At 45.8% G+C, this 19,274-nt stretch overlaps 1 protein-coding gene across 1 annotated transcript in view; it reads left to right on the forward strand.

The window, feature by feature from the left end:
* The window catches only part of LOC135262578 (neuronal migration protein doublecortin-like), a 43,624-nt gene extending 24,650 nt beyond the window's left edge, over positions 1–18,974 (forward strand). Inside the window, exons 4-7 of the mRNA XM_064349585.1 lie at positions 12,966–13,068; positions 13,966–14,064; positions 15,618–15,715; positions 16,730–18,974. Of these exons, the coding sequence (XP_064205655.1) occupies positions 12,966–13,068; positions 13,966–14,064; positions 15,618–15,715; positions 16,730–16,786 (357 nt within the window). The 3' untranslated portion in view covers positions 16,787–18,974. The remainder of the gene's footprint in view (positions 1–12,965; positions 13,069–13,965; positions 14,065–15,617; positions 15,716–16,729) is intronic.
* Positions 18,975–19,274: the final 300 nt, after the last annotated feature.

Raw genomic sequence — 19,274 nt, forward strand, 5'->3', positions numbered from 1 at the left:
AACTATACACCATCCTACTCCGCTAGCCAGCTCAGATGCACTATACGCCATCCGACTCCGCTAGCGAGCTCAGATACACTATACGCCATCCGACTCCGCTAGCCAGCTCAGATAACTATATGCCATCCGACTCCGCTAGCCAGCTCAGATAACTATACGCCATCCGACTCCGCTAGCCAGCTCAGATAACTATACGCCATCCGACTCCGCTAGCCAGCTCAGATACACTATACGCCATCCGACTCCGCTAGCCAGCTCAGATACACTATACGCCATCCGACTCCGCTAGCCAGCTCAGATACACTATACGCCATCCGACTCCGCTAGCCAGCTCAGATACACTATACGCTATATATGGGCTGATAATGGAAAAGAGTCCCACACAGATGTGTATTTATTATCTGCGTTTGGTTTTATTAGGTTTGCTGTCTCTGAGCCTTCCCTTCACCTTCTCAAGTTCCTTAATTTTTATTAAAATGAAAATGAGAGCACAGATTTTATGAGACTGATTTGGGGGCCCTTTGGAAGCCTTGTAAGGCAGCCTTTCGTTCCTCTCTCTCCTGACTGTACCTCTGGTGTATATGCAGCAGAGAGGTGAGGAATAAATAGATTTTGTCTTAACTGTTTATATGAACTGACCTCAGTTTTGATAAGGGCTCCACTCATATTGCCAGCCTGTGTTCAGGCACTGCTGGGATATTGAGTCTATGATAATAAATAAACTGGGTTTGTATGATAATAGAGAGACTGGATGTTTAGGATAACGGAGAGTGTGTATGTCTATGATAATGGGGAGACTGGATGTTTAGGATAACGGAGAGTGTGTATGTCTGATAATAGAGATACTGGATGTTTAGGATAATGGAGAGTGTGTATGTCTATGATAATAGAGGCTGGATGTTTAGGATAATGGAGAGTGTGTTTGTCCATGCCAATAGAGAGGCTGTATGTTTATGATAATTTAAAGTGTGTAGGTCTGTGATAGAGAGACTGGGTTTCTATGATAATGAAGAGGCTATATGCCCCTGTATGGCTCATTTATCACTGGTTCTATATATTCTCAGTGCTATTGCATATTCAGTAATAGGAACATCAGTGGATACTGAAACAGGCTGTATACATTTGAATTTAAAAATATAAAGGCGCATATCCCAGTAAATAATGTCCCTGTATCATTTTCCATTTAAGCATGCGAGCAATGCAATACAGCAGGCTTTGGTTATTGCCATGTTCTAATCTTTTTCAGCAGACCAGTGCAGAGACTGTAACCATAGCAACACAGGTGCGCTGGCAGACAGCGTGCTAACTAGCTGTACGGGTGGGACCCGCCTCTTCCTGGCTTACTGAAAGAGGCACTGCTTCCTCTTGCGTACAGTTTTGCAGGAAATGGGATCCCTGTAAAATCTGCCGCTCGTACAGTAGTTCCTGCTGCAGGACACATGTATGCAGCTGCATGGGGTGTTCCTACCTTTCAGAAATACAATTCCTTATTTCCCAAAAGCCATATTTAGAAAGCACTTAAAAGTTGTTCCTCATGAAAAGAGGAGAGAGGGAATTTATCATTACATTTTTGCTAAATAAATCACCTCACAAAACTAAAATAGGCATTTATTATTTTACTGACGTGTACAGCTGACATTGCGTAGTCTGCATGTGACCATATGAAAGTTCTATGTAATAACCCCACTGCAGATCTTTATCAGGACATGTGCTGGAATCCGCAGGTGAGCTGGAGCTTTGTCTTGCTCTGTTAGTGTCGTTGCTGTAAGAACCAAAGCTCCATCCCCTCTGTCTCTTTCCTGTAGCCTCTCTGTTTGCCTGTAATCCTCAGCATGGCCTGGCATGCTTCCCCTCTTGTCTGTTTTAAAGTTCATTGTGGTCTTCCAAACCGCAGTTTTCATTCTTCACATGTCCTCCAGAGAATAAGTCAATTAAAAACCATTAGAAGAGGTGGTGAACAGGCTTACCACATCAGTTGGATCCAGTGTTCTTTGTGTTCACCACCATTGCTTCAGATCTTATTTTATCTCCTGTACAAATGATGACTTGAAAAGGAATATTCTGCATTACCCAGCAGTTTGAAAAGCAAGGCTGTTTCCGACATCTGTGTTTCACTGTAATCTGCCCCAGGTGAAGTCTGTCTGCTTGTCTCTACATTTTTTGTTCTTTGTTTAAATAAAATATTGGAAAGTATAATGCTATGAATAAGCAACACACTGAGTGATATGTGCATTGCGTATTATCAGGGCTGTAAACCCATGGCAGAGTGCTGTCCTCCGGCTTGCTTTCTTTAATCAGAGGCCCTGACGCAAGCCTGCATCCTGCTCCTGTAATAACACACACCAGTTAGGGAGGGTTCAGCAGGGGCACCTCTATAGCAGCTCACTACCCCAACCATAGAGACAGGGACAGGAGCCCTTCTGGAATAAACACTGCAAGAGCAGCAGGGGGGATGTTAGTGGCTGAGCGCATCGTGGGGTGTTTGGGTATGGAGCCTGATGGGGTGTGTGGATATGGAGCTGATGGGGTGTGTGGATATGGAGCCTGATGAGGTGTTTGGGTATGGAGCTGATGGGGTGTGTGGATATGGAGCCTGATGAGGTGTTTGGGTATGGAGCTGATGGGGTGTGTGGATATGGAGCCTGATGAGGTGTTTGGGTATGGAGCCTGATGAGGTGTTTGGGTATGGAGCTGATGGGGTGTGTGGATATGGAGCCTGATGAGGTGTTTGGGTATGGAGCTGATGGGGTGTGTGGATATGGAGCCTGATGAGGTGTTTGGGTATGGAGCTGATGGGGTGTGTGGGTATGGAGCCTGATGGGGTGTGTGGGTATGGAGCTGATAGGGTGTGTGGGTATGGAGCCTGATGGGGTGTGTGGATATAGAGCCTGATGTGGTGCTGATGTTCAGTATTTTAAAGGTAATCTTTAAAAGGCACTGTGCAGTCACACAAAATCAATTACTGAAATGGTGGAATCAGTTTGTTTCAGCTGAATGGAAATTGGGTCACTGTGCAGGGATCTATGCTAGTCGTTGTTGTTTCATCTGTACAGTATTGACTCTCCCCTACAGAAGAGAATAACCTCATAACCACTGTGCATAACTGAGCATGGGCACCACCCAGTGCTCCCACAGTTTTAATATAGCCCTGTAAGAGCACCACCGTACGGGCAGCAGTATCACTGTGGAAGTGAGGTTCTTATTGCTGTCTGTTCCCCAGAACAGCGTGTGTGCTGACTATGAGAAGCACATGCTGCTGAGAAACATGTCAAGGCCAGAGGTCAAAGGCTAGAGGTCAGAGACCAGAGGCCTGAGACCAGAGGCCTGAGACCAGAGGCCTGAGACCAGAGGCCTGAGACCAGAGGCCAGGCAGACCACTAGCACTGCTCTTCTGGGCCTTGTACTCCAGTCATGTGATGTTTCTCCCTTTTATCCTTTGCCTTCCTTCTCTGTATTGCAGTCTGTAAGGACATTCTTTCCCTACAAGCTCCGGATTAGCTTTGTAAACTATGATTGATTAGTGTTGTTGTATTAAGTGAGATGGGAGAAAAGGCTAGTCCATTGATTGGGATTTTTCATGCATATTCACAGGCCTGCTGTGATATTGATCACAAGGCAGTAAATGATTTGCTCTGACAAAGCTGTTTGCCTCATTTGAATAGAGTGCAGTTTTACTAGCAATGAGCTTTATACTTATGCTAATATAACACATTATCTTTGATGTTAGTTTTATGTTTTTCCTAATTAATGAAGAGTGGTACTCTTCTAATTACCATTGGATTTCTAATGTTGCCATTATTGGGACAATTAAAGGCTTATATTAAAGTCTTCATTGTTGCTGCTCCTGGGGGGCCACATGGGGGGGCAGCTGGTGGGGGAGAGATTAGGAGGTGTTCTCTGGAGTATGGGGGCAGGGGGGTCCCAGCAGGACAAAAACAATTAAATTCTGCAACAGTGTAGGCCCTTAGCTCTGACTGTATAATGCCCACACAGGCTGACAATTATTCAAATTGGACTTCTGTTACTACTATTCCTGTTTTTAGCTCACCTGAAAGCTGCGCAAGCTGTTTTATTTGCTTGGTTTGATCTCTTTTTATATTTCTGTTACATCCATTCTACCGCTACTTTACACCAGGCCAGCCAGTGGAGGATGGGTTCCCCCTCTATAGCTGGGTTGCTCCCGAGATTTCTTCCCATTGGGGAGTTTTTCTCACCATCATTTGAGTTTTTTTTCTTCTGCTATATAATATCCACATTGACCAGCAGCGCTGGATATATAATATCCACACAGACCAGCAGTGCTGGATATATAATATCCACACAGACCAGCAGTGCTGGATATATAATATCCACACAGACCAGCAGTGCTGGGTATATAATATCCACACAGACCAACAGTGTTGGATATATAATATCCACACAGACCAGCAGCGCTGGATATATAATATCCACACAGACCAGCAGCGCTGGTTACTCTTCCAGTTTAAGGTGGAAGGATACAGGGAAATGTACAGCATGTTTTCTACGGACCCATCTTCAGCTGTTACTGCCTCTCGCCCAATGCATGCTGGGATAAGCTCCAGCACCCCCCACGACCCTGCTCAGGATAATCAGGTATAGATAATGGATGGACATCTTCAGCTGCTGTTGCTAGGTGATTTTGTAAAAAAGACGAGTTGACCTTTTCAGATGAGTGTTTGCGTGAATGCCCTTCCTGATAAGGATGGTCCCAGGTTTGCAGACCATTTATAAGCCAGTAAAAATGTCAGTCCATCTGCTCTTTTACATTTCAATCAAAGGCATTCCATAGAAAGCCTTTGTTAGCCTGCTATGAGCAGGGAATCTTTCAGTATGTTATTTTCTATAATGGGAAACACTCACCTGTCCTGCTGTTCCTCTGTCCTCAGAGTGGAGGAGTGGAGGAGTGAAACAGGTGGTGGGTTCATTTTGAGTATTCCCTGCAGAACACATTTAGCTCACTCTCGCTCTCTGTAAATTACTCTGTCCTATGGCCATATGATGTGTGTTCAGCTCCCTGACAGGTACTCTCCTCTGAGAGATGTCACACTAGAGCTGACAGTTGTATAGTTCCAATGGAGACAGTAGTGGGACATGTGGAACCTTTAAGAGTCTCATACAGCCTGTGTGTTTATCACAGGATCAGGTCAGTCTCATACAGCCTGTGTGTTTATCACAGGATCAGGTCAGTCTCATACAGCCTGTGTGTTTATCACAGGATCAGGTCAGTCTCATACAGCCTGTGTGTTTATCACAGGATCAGCTCATTCTCATACAGCCTGTGTGTTTATCACAGGATCAGCTCAGTCTCATACAGCCTGTGTGTTTATCACAGGATCAGTCATTCTCATACAGCCTGTGTGTTTATCACAGGATCAGTCATTCTCATACAGCCTGTGTGTTTATCACAGGATCAGCTCAGTCTCATACAGCCTGTGTGTTTCACAGGATCAGCTCAGTCTCATACAGCCTGTGTGTTTATCACAGGATCAGCTCAGTCTCATACAGCCTGTGTGTTTCACAGGATCAGCTCAGTCTCATACAGCCTGTGTGTTTATCACAGGATCAGCTCAGTCTCATACAGCCTGTGTGTTTATCACAGGATCAGCTCAGTCTCATACAGCCTGTGTGTTTATCACAGGATCAGCTCAGTCTCATACAGCCTGTGTGTTTATCACAGGATCAGCTCAGTCTCATACAGCCTGTGTGTTTCACAGGATCAGCTCAGTCTCATACAGCCTGTGTGTTTATCACAGGATCAGCTCAGTCTCATACAGCCTGTGTGTTTATCACAGGATCAGCTCAGTCTCATACAGCCTGTGTGTTTCACAGGATCAGCTCAGTCTCATACAGCCTGTGTGTTTATCACAGGATCAGCTCAGTCTCATACAGCCTGTGTGTTTCACAGGATCAGCTCAGTCTCATACAGCCTGTGTGTTTATCACAGGATCAGCTCAGTCTCATACAGCCTGTGTGTTTATCACAGGATCAGCTCAGTCTCATACAGCCTGTGTGTTTATCACAGGATCAGCTCAGTCTCATACAGCCTGTGTGTTTATCACAGGATCAGCTCAGTCTCATACAGCCTGTGTGTTTATCAGGACCAGCTCAGTCTCATACAGCCTGTGTGTTTATCACAGATCAGCTCAGTCTCATACAGCCTGTGTTTCACAGGATCAGCTCAGTCTCATACAGCCTGTGTGTTTATCACAGGATCAGCTCAGTCTCATACAGCCTGTGTGTTTATCACAGGATCAGCTCAGTCTCATACAGCCTGTGTTTCACAGGATCAGCTCAGTCTCATACAGCCTGTGTGTTTATCACAGGATCAGCTCAGTCTCATACAGCCTGTGTGTTTCACAGGATCAGCTCAGTCTCATACAGCCTGTGTGTTTATCACAGGATCAGCTCAGTCTCATACAGCCTGTGTGTTTATCACAGGATCAGCTCAGTCTCATACAGCCTGTGGTTATCACAGGATCAGCTCAGTCCTCATCAGCCTTGTTTATCACAGGATCAGCTCAGTCTCATACAAAGCTGTGGTTTATCACAGATCACTCAGTCTCATACAGCCTGTGTGTTTATCACAGGATCAGCTCAGTCTCATACAGCCTGTGTTTCACAGGATCAGCTCAGTCTCATACAGCCTGTGTGTTTCACAGGATCAGCTCAGTCTCATACAGCCTGTGTGTTTATCACTGGATCAGCTCAGTCTCATAAAAGGTGCAGCCATGTCAGGAGCAGATAGGGTGGATGATGGCATAACGCCATTCAGTAGCGCTAGCTTAGCGCTTCACCACTTCTGCACTTGGCGGATAAATGAGGGGGGATAAATGATAGTTGTCAGGTCTCATGATTCACCATACTGTACATTGAGGCAGACAAGTTTGCTTCTGTGCATAAAGCAGAAAGACTGGGGGTAAATACTTCTAATTGTTGTTTTCAGAGTTTAAGTAGCCCCCTTAATAAAGTTCCCAGTTTCCAATCAGTCACATTACTAGACTGTGGACTATCAGGCAGAAGCGAAAACGATCAGTACTACTGACTCTGAGGCCAGATCTGAGGATGCCTGGTTTTGGGGGACAGTCTGAGAGGAAATGCTCACATATAAATGAGAAAAAATGGGGAGTGCTCGCTCTGGAACTGTGGGAGTGGCAGTTTGAAATGCAAAGAGTGAGATTTGGTAAGAATGGAGATTTTTGCATGTTTCTGTGATACATGTCTGCTTCTCTCCCAGCGCCCTGCTGCTGTCCTGCAGGAACACACTGGGGCGGGACGTCCCAGCGCCCTGCTGCTGTCCTGCAGGAACACACTGGCTGCTGCACAGGGCAGGCTGCTTGCTCACAAGAGAAAAAAACATCAGTTTTGTATTTATAACCCTCTTTAGAGTTTCTGTAAACATTGTGCTGATTACATTTCTGTCCTCCAGTTCAGGACCTTATTTGGCAATGGAAAGCTGCTCCCTGGTCCGTTTAAAGACACAATGGCTCAATAAACAGCATGCTTGTCTGCTTGTGCACTAGAGGGGGCCTGCAGTGTATATGGGCTGCGCCTCAACAGGACGCTCATTGTGACTATCAGCTGGTGGCCTTGTTGTCTGCGGGGCAGTCCCGTGTATTTAAGCTGTTGGAGACTTCATCTCTCTCAGGGATCGGCAGTCTGGCCGTTTTCACCACAGTGATCAGAACACTAAAGCAGAAGCTCCAGCGAACTCGTGGCGTCTCCAAGGTCTTTCTGTGGAGTCCCCTCTAGTAATGCTGAGTCGTCATATCTATGGTCAAAACATGAAGAATCACATCAAAAAAAAAAAAAAACTTTCAGTAATGCAGTTTGTGAAAGATTATTAAATTCTTGGTTGTGTTGTTCATTATGGTGAATACCTGGATTTAAATGTTGGGTATGCTGTGTGTGATCAGATCATGTTTTTTTGTCTAACAGGCGATTATCACATCAGATATGTTTCACTCTGCCTCTGATTGCCTGCACTCTTGAGGGACAGAGCTGTGATTCAGGGTTTGATTGACACATGGAACATACATGGAACTGAAGTCTCATACTGACTAAGTGTATGGATTCTTTACTGAATATATAAACATGTTTTGTCATTTTAATCCCTGTGTATGTCGAAACTGTAAATAAATATTTGCAACATATACCTATTTTAAGGTTATAGAAATGTGTCTCTGAAGTAGCATTTTAAAAATATATTTAAAAACTATTGTGCATTTCATGTGTCTCTGACTAAATAGATGTAGACATATTTAACTATTTGAGACAGTGGTTCTGGTGTGCCATGCTTTATATTTAGGAAATAATAAAACAGAAGCATTGAGACACAAAGTACAACAACTACCTACCAGTCATTACAGAATGTGGTTTTGTAAAAAAGGTTTTAGGCTAGTTTTAAAAGCATAGACTGTCAGCAGACCTTATATTGTATGAAAGGCTGTTTCAGAGCCTAGGGGTCATTGCAGCGAAGGCTGGATCACCTCGTGATTTTAATCTGGACTCTGGAACAGCCAAAAGCCCTGGGCTGGCAGATCTGAGAGGCCCCTGGGAACAATAAGGAGTTCACAAATATAATTGGATGTAATTGGATAAACCGTGTAAAGGCCTTGTAAGTAATTAATAAAACTTTCAAATTAAATCTAATTTTACAGCAGATACATATTGTGTAAATGTCAGTCTGCTACTTTAGTGAGGGTTTGGGCTGGTCATGCCAAAATGGGATTAGGTAAAAAGGCTGTTTTGAGCATAATAATGAATGTTAATGTCAAGATGAAACACATTTGGATGGGGTGCTATCCAGCTAACATGCCTGCAGTTTGATTATACATCCCTGAAACACCCTCCCTGTAACACGCCCCCCCCCCCGACTCTACTCCTGATCACCCCCTCTGTTACATCTCTGATATTATGCATTGTACAGGGTGGGACAAAGTCCTCACTAACAAAACAATGGAGCTGGGATTAGCCCTAATTGGATTACAGACATGGCCATTGTGTGGGGTTTGGTAATGGTGGTGGTGGTTGGGGGGGTGGGGGCAGGTTTGATGACATCATTCAGATTCCACATGCATTTCCCCTCAGCCAAAGCATGCTCTGATCCTGCTAACTGCTAACAGGATGACCTTGAGAAGCCACAGCCCTGTCAAAAGACAGAGAAAGGATTCCTCCCCATAAGAAACGCAGTGTAGCTGAGTGTAACCCCCCTCCCACCCCTACTGTGCTCTTGTGTGAGCTGCGGCCCCATGAGATGGGTCTGGGGAACGCTCCAGCAGAGAGCTGCCTGCTCTGGAAGCTGGGGGGTGGGGGTGTGGGTGTGGGAGGGATGGGGGGTGGGGCTGCATTAGAATGAGATCAGCATCAGCAGAGACACCTGAAACCTGGGGCAGGAGAGTGTACTGGGACAGAGGGGTGTACTGGGGCAGGGGATGTACTAGGGCAGGGGGTGTACTGTGGCAGGAGGGTGTACTGGGGCAGGGGGTGTACTGGTGCAGGGGGTGTTCTGGGGACCAGGGGAGTATACTGGGGCAGAGGGGTGTACTGTGGCAGGGGGTGTACCGGGGCAGGGGGGTGTTCTGGGGACCAGGGGGGTATACTGGGGCAGAGGGGTGTACTGTGGCAGGGGGGTGTACCGGGGCAGAGGGGTGTACTGGGCAGGGGGGTGTACGTCACTCTGGATAAGAGCGTCTGCCAAATGCCTGTAATGTAATGTAATGGGGCAGAGGGGTGTACTGTGGCAGGAGAGTGTACTGGGACAGAGGGGTGTACTGTGGCAGGGGGGTGTTCTGGGGACCAGGGGGGTGTACTGTGGTAGGGGGGTGTACCGGGGCAGAGGGGTGTACTGGGCAGGGGGGTGTACGTCGCTCTGGATAAGAGCGTCTGCCAAATGCCTGTAATGTAATTTAATGGGGCAGAGGGGTGTACTGGGGCAGGGGGGTGTACTGTGGGATGATCACAGCACTGTTTCATTCTTTGGCTATTATTCGGTACTCTTGAGTTTCAGGGGAGCAGCAGACTTGAGGCACTTGTAGGACACAGCCATGCAGCCTTCAGTCTTAAAGGGAATGAAATGGAATTCAGGCAGGATCACTTTCATCAGGGGTGACGCGTGTTCTAAAACACTCTCCTTTTGATCCGGTTTCATTTCGTTAATTTGGGTTCAGCTGTGAGTCGGTCCTGCTGTGTGCAGAACATTGGGTTGTACAGAACGCTGGGTTGTGCAGAACACTGGGTTGTGCAGAACGCTGGGTTGTGCAGAACATTGGGTTGTACAGAACACTGGGTTGTGCAGAACACTGGGTTGTACAGAACGCTGGGTTGTGCAGAACACTGGGTTGTGCAGAACGCTGGGTTGTGCAGAACATTGGGTTGTACAGAACGCTGGGTTGTGCAGAACACTGGGTTGGCAGAACACTGGGATGTACAGAACACTGGGTTGTGCAGAACAAGGCCTTTTTCAAAAGGGTGTGACTTTAATGCTGCATAGACTGGAGGTGATTAAATTGATAATCGCGTCTTGCACAGAACTCTTATTTTATGGAAATCAAATTATGGCTTTTAGTTTTCTAAATTCAAAACCACATCAGAGATCCAGCGATGGTGTCCTTGCTGACACAGCAATCTGACCCACTTGCAGTAATTGATCTGAAAACCCTTGCTTTGACCTTTAGAGTCAATCACTTTGCTGTTGCACACATGACCAGATATCATGAATGTAGATTTTTTTAATGCGATGCCCCTGATCGAACATACACGGCCTCTCAGAGGAGAACGGCCGCAGCCAGTTGCGATGGACACTGATACAGTACATTAGATCAGAGACTGTAAGGTATGCGGAGGTGATGCTGATGGATCTACCTGTCCCCGGTCTACCTCCTGTTGCACTGCACTAACGCACATGCAGGAGGGGAGTGCTGCAGGGACCTGCTCTCTCTCTGCCCTGACTGAAACAGTTGGGACGGAGGAAGCTGTACGCCGCCATTAGCATAAGAGCACATCTGATATCCTGTCTCTTACTGAACTGGGCCAGATCTGTTTGCGTGTGCAAGTACTATAATAGGAACACAGATCGTATCCCCTTTCCCCATGTGATCAATTAACTAATTCAGACATCATTGTGCTCTATTATAATTACTAGCCAAATTAAATCAGAGTTCAATGATTTATTGACCTGGGCCTCTCAGAGCAGACAGAGTTGAGTGGGACATCCCTCTGCCAATAGATCGATCCCCTATTGTAATCAGCATTTCATTTGCAAAGCGGGAGCTTTCAGACGCTGCCCTGTCCGCTTGCCTTTGCCCCCGGGATTGGGCATGGTTTGTAGATGCAGACTTGGCTGACGCAGCCTGGCTGAACAGCGATGGAGCAGACTGCTGAGGGTCTAACACCTTATTTCCCCTTAGCATTTCCCTTAAAGTACCCTTAACCTTAAGTGAGCTGCGTAGTACTACTTTATTTACTTAAGGATGTTCTTTACTTTAAGTATTCCAACACCTAAAACACAGCACACCTAAAACACAGCACAGCTAAAACACAGCACAGCTAAAACACAGCACATCTAAAACACAACACACCTAAACAGGTCACAGATGAAGTGTAAATTGTGACTGAAAATACCTCTAGCAGTGCATTGCTTCCACTGATCAGTGCGTCTCAATCATGTTGTAAATTTCAAATATTGTTCATTTGTCGAGCAATCAAAGAAATGGCCCTTTAGGCACGTCAGCATTAAATTCATTCATAAATTCAGGATTCAATGCCGTGTGCATTGTTGTTGGTGAAGTAATCAAGACATGACATCAGGTTAAATATATTCATGCCACACCCCACCCCTGTCCCCCATGGCATTTAGGGGGGTACAGAATGGGCCCAGCTGCCTGACGCCATGGTGACGGCTCCCTCCTACGCTCATCCCTGCAGAATTGCAGCTGCTGGGCTGGCCTGGATTAGCTCTGCTTCACCCCAGAGAAATAAGACTTAAAGAACTGCCACACTGGGGGTGGGGCAGGCCTGGGGCTGGGGCAGGGCAGGGGCTGGGGCGGGGCAGGGGCTGGGGCAGGGCAGGGCAGGGCAGGGGCTGGGGCGGGGCAGGGCAGGGGCTGGGGCGGGGCAGGGCAGGGGCAGGGGCAGGGCTGGGGCAGGGGCTGGGGCAGGGCAGGGCAGGGGCTGGGGCGGGGCAGGGCAGGGGCAGGGGCAGGGCAGGGGCTGGGGCAGGGCTAGTGCAGGGGCAGGGCAGGGGCAGGGGCAGGGGCGGGGGCAGGGCTGGGGCAGGGCAGGGCTGGGGCAGGGGCAGGGGCGGGGCAGGGCTGGGGCGGGGTTAGGATGCCACCAGAACCAAAGTTTAGTTTCTCCCCTGTCTGGCCCAGTCACCAAGACTGGGATATCTGAAGAGCTGACCCTCATTCCTGTAAAGTAACATGGTTCTGAAGAGCTGACCCTCATTACTGTAAACTAATATTGTTCTGGAGGGCTAGTTCTCATTCCTGTAAACTAGCATGGTTCTGGAGGGCTGGTTCTCATTCCTGTAAGGGAGACATGGTCACAGTTTTCCCCCACAAATCTGTCAATGACCCATGAGCAAATGGTTGAGATTGGATTATGTGTGGATAAGCTCAGTAATGCTACATAATTTAGTAAATGTATTTGTCATATTCTGTGTGATAATTACATATGTGAGACACTGATGTCTTATTTTTGCAATCATGTTCTTGGGAAAAACACTTTTCTTATGGGCACTCTCAAGACAGCACAACTGCTCCTGATTTTTATTGTTTTTCTAAAGGGTCTTTGTTCAACTACCAATGTTTTATAAAAATGGAGAAATGTGACAAACATGAGACTTGTGAAGAGGCGTTGCATTATGGGTCTGTTTACTGCAGAATACAGCTTTATTGAGCATTGCTTCCCTAACCCCACAACCTTCTGTTGTCTTCGATCTGAAGGTCACATGTCTTCAGGATTTCTTCGGAGATGATGACGTGTTCATCGCCTGTGGCCCTGAGAAATTCCGCTACGCTCAGGATGATTTCTCCCTGGATGAAAATGGTGAGAGAAAGTCTGTCTTTCTGACTGAGAGCTAAGAGCTGACTTTATTAATCTCATCCTAACAAACCATCTACAGAAGAGTGGCCTTTTACAACAGTAATATTTATATGTATACAGTTAAATGCAAAAGTATTGGGACTGTGACACAATTTTTGTTGTTTAGGCTCAACACTCTAAGGCATTGTAGGGCGAAAGTGTAGTATAATGGGTACGGAACTGGGCTTGTAACCTAAAGGTCACAAGTTTGATTCCCAGCTAGGACATTGCCATTGTACCTTTGAGCAAGGTACTTAAACCTGCATTGCTTCTGTATATATCCAGCTGCATAAATGTATGCAATGCAAATGCTATGTAAAAGTTGTGTAGATCACTTTGGATAAGTAAATGCCTGTAATGTAATCTAAATAAAACGAACTTGAGGTTAAAGTACAAACTGTCAGCTTTCATTTGAGGATAGTTATATACATATTTGGTGTCACAAACTGGAGTCTGTGTTTTGGCTGATTAACTAAGGTGTCATTGAACAGCAGAGAATGTACTATGTATGTACTGTAAGTACTAACTCTAACCTTAACCCCAACCATGCCCCTCAATGTGATGGGTGATCAATCAATCAATCAATCAATCAAATTTTATTTGTATAGCGTATTTTACAACAGTTGTCACAATACACTTTACAGACAACCCTAGCCTAAACCCCCAACAGTAATATTTATATTTTAAATATTACTGTTTGGTGATGGGTGATGAACTGTGTGAGGTTCTGTGCATTTCTATTCATTCTCATGTGGCCTGTTTCTCACACACTTGGTGTGTGCATGTGTGTGTGTGCATGTGCATATGTGTGTATTGTGTATGTGCGTGCATGCATGTGCGTGCATGTGTGTATTGTCGCAGAGTGCCGGGTGATGAAGGGGAACCCTAAAGGCAGTGCCCAGAAGGGCTTGGCTAAGAGCCCTGGACCCATTCGCCGCAGCAAGTCTCCCACTGAGTCAAGTAAGGCCATCCTGCAGTCTGCCCATGCACAGCCTGCATGCACAGCACACATACACAGCCACACATGCACAGCCTGCATGCACAGCACACATACACAGCCACACATGCACAGCCTGCATGCACAGCACACATACACAGCCTCACATGCACAGCAAAGGGAGGAGGGTTATGGGAGATGACCAAAGGGAGGAGGGTTATGGGAGATGACCAAAGGGAGGAGGGTTATGGGAGATGACCAAAGGGAGGAGGGTTATGGGAGATGACCAAAGGGAAGAGGGTTATGGGAGATGACCGAAAGGGAGGAGGGGAGGGTTGTGCAGGATCTTCCAGCTCAATGCACAGACAGTTACAGGATTTCTGTTGTTAGGTAGAGTTAAATGCAGAATCATTTAACATGCTTTTCTTCAGGGAAATTAGGTATAGCCTCTGATGCTCACACTACAGACTGGATCCTTCTTTCCAGTTCCTTCATGAACTCTGCAGGAGACTGTGTATGTTGTGATCCAAGTTCAGACAGGAAACCCAGAGGAAAAAACCTCTCCTTATAGTCTGCAGTAGAAACACAAGTATGACTGCAGCATTGTGCTAGGTGTAATTGAGGCTGGAATTGAGGCAAGTAACAGGTACTGAGGTCTCTCTGGCCTAGTGGAGACAGTTTGCAGGGATGTCAGTAACCTGAAAGGCAGTAAATAGGTATAGGGTGGTACGGGTTTGTATAGTTATCTCTTGGTGTGTTTTATTATGATCCCCTGCAGATTGTTGTCTATTCTCTGATGCAGTTTTGTATGACACGGTGGAAGTTTCTTATTGGCATGTATATTTAAAAGGATAGTCTTTGGTGATCTGATAAAAGGTTTTGCACATTGCTTTTGAAAAGAAGACATTCTTGTGAACCTTAATCTTTTGATTGAAAAGAATGGAAGACTTTGCAACAAATAAACCCAATTACTCCAGGGCTGGCAGTGTCTATAAAGGATTTATGTATAAAGCATTCTGGGAGAAAAGAAGACCTGCCATCTGGTTTAGGGTCTTTGCCGTGGGATCTTTGTCTCTCAGACAAAAAGCGTCTTTAAAACACTTTCTGCACAAGCTCCGGCACAGTCAGCACGCCCCACATCACACCACTCTGTGATGTAAACAGTCTGGCGGTATCCCTGGCAACTCGCTCGTGCCACAGTGTAACGAGCGACTGCCCCCCAGCAGAGGGGAACAGTTAAAAACACTGCCCGCCAACTGAGGCCATGGCCTGGCTACGAGTCCCTCCTGGGGGAGCTAAGAGTCTGGCTCTGGCCAGTGGCACTCTCTAATCTTACTGTCTCCATCTCTCCCTCTCCGCACTCGCTCTCTCCCTCTCCGCGCTCTCTCTCTCTGCTCTCTCTCCCTCTTCACTCTCTCTCTCCGCTCTCTCTCTCTCGCCCTCCCTCCTTCTCTCTCTCTCCGCTCTCTCTCCCTCTTCACTCTCTCTCTCTTTCTCTCTCTCTCCCTCTCCGCTCTCTCCCCCTCTCTTTCTCTGTCTCTCCACCCCCCCTCTCTTTCTGTCTCTGCCTGTGCAGCCAATGGGACAGGATCCAGCAGTCAGCTCTCTACCCCCATCTCTAAGCAATCTCCCATCTCTACACCCACCAGCCCTGGAAGCCTTCGTAAGAACAAGGTACAGCCACACTCCGACCCCCAAATTGTGAAACGACCTTCCTCTGCGTGTGTGCACTAGCATAGGCCTGCTCACCTGGACAAATACACCTGCCTCTAGCAGCTCCCATTTCACTTCCGTATAGTTAGACACTCCCTGTGACAGACACTTCAGTCCCAGACTGTTTGCATTACTGTTTTATCTGGTTGTTTGTGTTTAAAGGCTAGAAAATGGCATCCTTTCAGTCACAACACTGCTAAGAATGAATTTGTCAGTGTCTGTTACTGGGAGTGCAGCTGTATGTATATCAGCTTGAAGTTGTCACATCATTTCACACATCAGACCACACATAAGAGGCCACACAGGCATGTGGCTGACCAATCACTGAACAGGACCCAGCACAGACCACACATAGGAGGCCACACAGGCGTGTGGCTGACCAATCACTGAACAGGACCCAGCACAGACCACACATGAGGCCACACAGGCATGTGGTTGACCAATCACTGAACAGGACCCAGCACAGACCACACATAAGAGGCCACACAGGCATGTGGTTGACCAATCACTGAACAGGACCCAGTGCAGACCACACATAAGAGACCACACAGCGCTCGCGATGCTGGCAGTGGCCATGACCTCCCAGCTAAAAGGAAGCACCAAATACACTCTTCAATCAGCTTATTACAAAAAAAGTAATAGGAGGTTCAAACTTTTTTAAACTGACCACCTAGATAAAATTTATTGGAATGATAGAGCAAACAGTGGTACAATAGATAGATTTTCCCCACAAAAAAAGATGTTACGTCCATCGCCATGGAGAAGGCAAAGAACTTTCAGAAGAAACAAGCAGAATGCTATCGACTTTCACAAGTGCTCCCAAGCACTGAAACCACTTTGAGAAACACAGATAGACAGACAGATGGATCGACCTAAACACATAGTACCCTGGTGACTGTAACACTCTCTCTTTCTCCCTCTCTGTCTGTCTCTCTCTCTCTCTCTCTTTCTCCCTCCCTCCCTCTCCTATGAAAGGATCTGTATCTGCCACTCTCTCTGGAAGATGAAGACTCTCTTGGGGACTCCATGTAGAGTCGAATCTGAGCCATCATCCCCAGCCTGTCCTGTCGCAACCTGACCTGTCCTGTTCTTCTCAGAGGTGTCCGTGGTGCTGCCCATCCCACCACGCTGGGTCCGGAGGTCCTGTCCACACGCTCTGTCGCCTGAGCCACATGGAAAACATCCTTCTCTCGCAAGCACTGGCTGCTTCATTCTGCTGCTGCTTCAGAATTCACAACTGAACCATTTACTTTCTCTCTTTTTATATCCTGTCAAGCTAAATTACATATACTGTGTAGTGCCCCAAACATTGTAGAGATGCAGTGAGGGATTTGCATTTTATGCAAACTTGCCCAGTTGTACAATTAAACTTTTAACTGTTAACGATGACAGTGTAGGCCATCCAGTAAGTTAATTGTCAATGTCATTGTTATCTGTGTATGTGTGTTTACATATCCACACACGTGCTTGTGCATGTGTGTTTTTGTATGTTCGTGTGTGTGTGTGAGTTTCATATGATTAGTTTGAATGATATATTTATTCAACCATAACACATTCCTCTCTACAATGTTTGGTTACGTCACAAATAATTGAATCTTTATGCAGTTGTAGAATTCTGAGCAGCAAACATATTTTCAGGGGTGTGGTGGTCTGACTTGAGTTGTTGCAGTAGCAATTCATGATATTTTATTTCTGTTCCTTTTGTGAGTACACTTTCTATCAATTCAAAGCTATAAAATGAAACTGAGACTATTCAAAAAGATTTTTCCTGTGTACATATTGTATAGTCATTGCTTCATTCCTGTTAAAGCATGAAGTTCAAGTCATGCCTTAGCACTATAACATCAAAAAGCATCTAATAAACCACATGATCTTAGCTGGAATGAGATGGATAGAGGCTCACTTTACAGCATGTGTTACATTTAGTGTATTGCAATGAATTATGAAACTGCTGGACTCCTTCCGATTGGCTGACACCCTGCAGATCTCGTCAAAGCCCAGCAGAGACTCAGAGATGTATCATTTCAGTGGTTTATGAATGAATGAATGGCCCAGAGTTCATTAGAGCTCCTGTGATGCTCAGACCCTGGCTATTTACTATGATACCATAGTAACCATAGAACCCCAGCACTGTCGCCTGGTAATGGATGATTCTGTACCCTCAGTGGCTGGGATGGCAATACATTCTCCCTGTATCCAAAATCACAGGAAACGGATATTTGAATAGCACACAGTAGAGGTGTTTTAATATATACACAAGCTATTATTACATTATTACAGAACATGTGGCCTAGCAACACCATTTATCAAATAAACTTATAAAATTCTAAAATTCTGTTTAAGAAATGTAAAAAAGCATATGAAATATTTGTGTTTCAATTTTAATTGAAGTCAATGGTGTATACATGATAGAAATGGTCCAGTAGGAAAGGTGAACTAGCTGTAGGATTTTACATGCTTATACGTGGATGCAAAGCAGGCCTCTTGGGTATTTTAGATTAGTCGGGGTCACCCTCAAAGATGAAAAAATGAACCAGACCGCACATTTAAGGATAGAAGCTAGAGATTACAGTGCATTGCATTGCTCGGTTCTACAACAGTAAAAGCAACAAACAGGCTTAAGTCTTTCTACTGCACCTCTGTGCTCTTCCTTGAGAGCACTGCAGTGTCTACAATTGTGCGTTCCAGTGGCAGGGTGCTTTTTTAAACATGTAAAAAGGTATTTGTCAGTTTTTTGGGGAATTTCAGAACTTTTTATCCAACTTGTTGTATCATGTTTTTTGCCCTACATTTTCTACTGTGTAACAATAACAATGTCAGTTGTTTCTGTAAAAGCTCCAAGCATCACAAGAGAGAGACTGAGGCTGACTCACCTCCTGTGGTGCCTTTTTTTTAGATTGTGCTCTTTTGATAAAGTGAACAGAAACACAAACCCTTCGTTTTGCTGATGAAAGTTTGTAGCCGTTTTTATTGTCTGGACTTTTTGGACTAACTTCAGTGCAGTGTAAACTTTTATGATCTGTTTCTTTACAGGTTGTTTTAACAGGATTATAGAAAACAATTGTGCAGGACTGTGTGTATTTTTCAGCTTTTATTAGTTCATGCAGTTTGGGTTGACTGGGAAAATCACCTCAAATGTCCTCTTTTAATGCTCTTTGCTAAGTGGTTTCTATCTCTGTATTAATATAACGCATTTTGCTATTAAAAGAATTGTATTCCACTTCCCTTTGACTGTATTCATCTGAAGTCTAATATGTCGTATTACAACCCCCTGCACACCCCTAACCCTGACCCTAATCCCCTGCACACCCCTACCCCTGACCCTAACCCTGCACACCCCTACCCCTGACCCTAACCCTGCACACCCTGACCCTAACCCTGCACACCCCTAACCCTGACCCTAACCCTGCACACCCCTGACCGTAATCCCCTGCACACCCCTAACCCTGACCCTAATCCCCTGCACACTCCTAACCCTGTACACCCCTAACCCTGACCGTAATCCCCTGCACACCCCTAA

Source organism: Anguilla rostrata, chromosome 9 (genome assembly GCF_018555375.3).
Source record: "Anguilla rostrata isolate EN2019 chromosome 9, ASM1855537v3, whole genome shotgun sequence".
Taxonomy (NCBI): domain Eukaryota; kingdom Metazoa; phylum Chordata; class Actinopteri; order Anguilliformes; family Anguillidae; genus Anguilla; species Anguilla rostrata.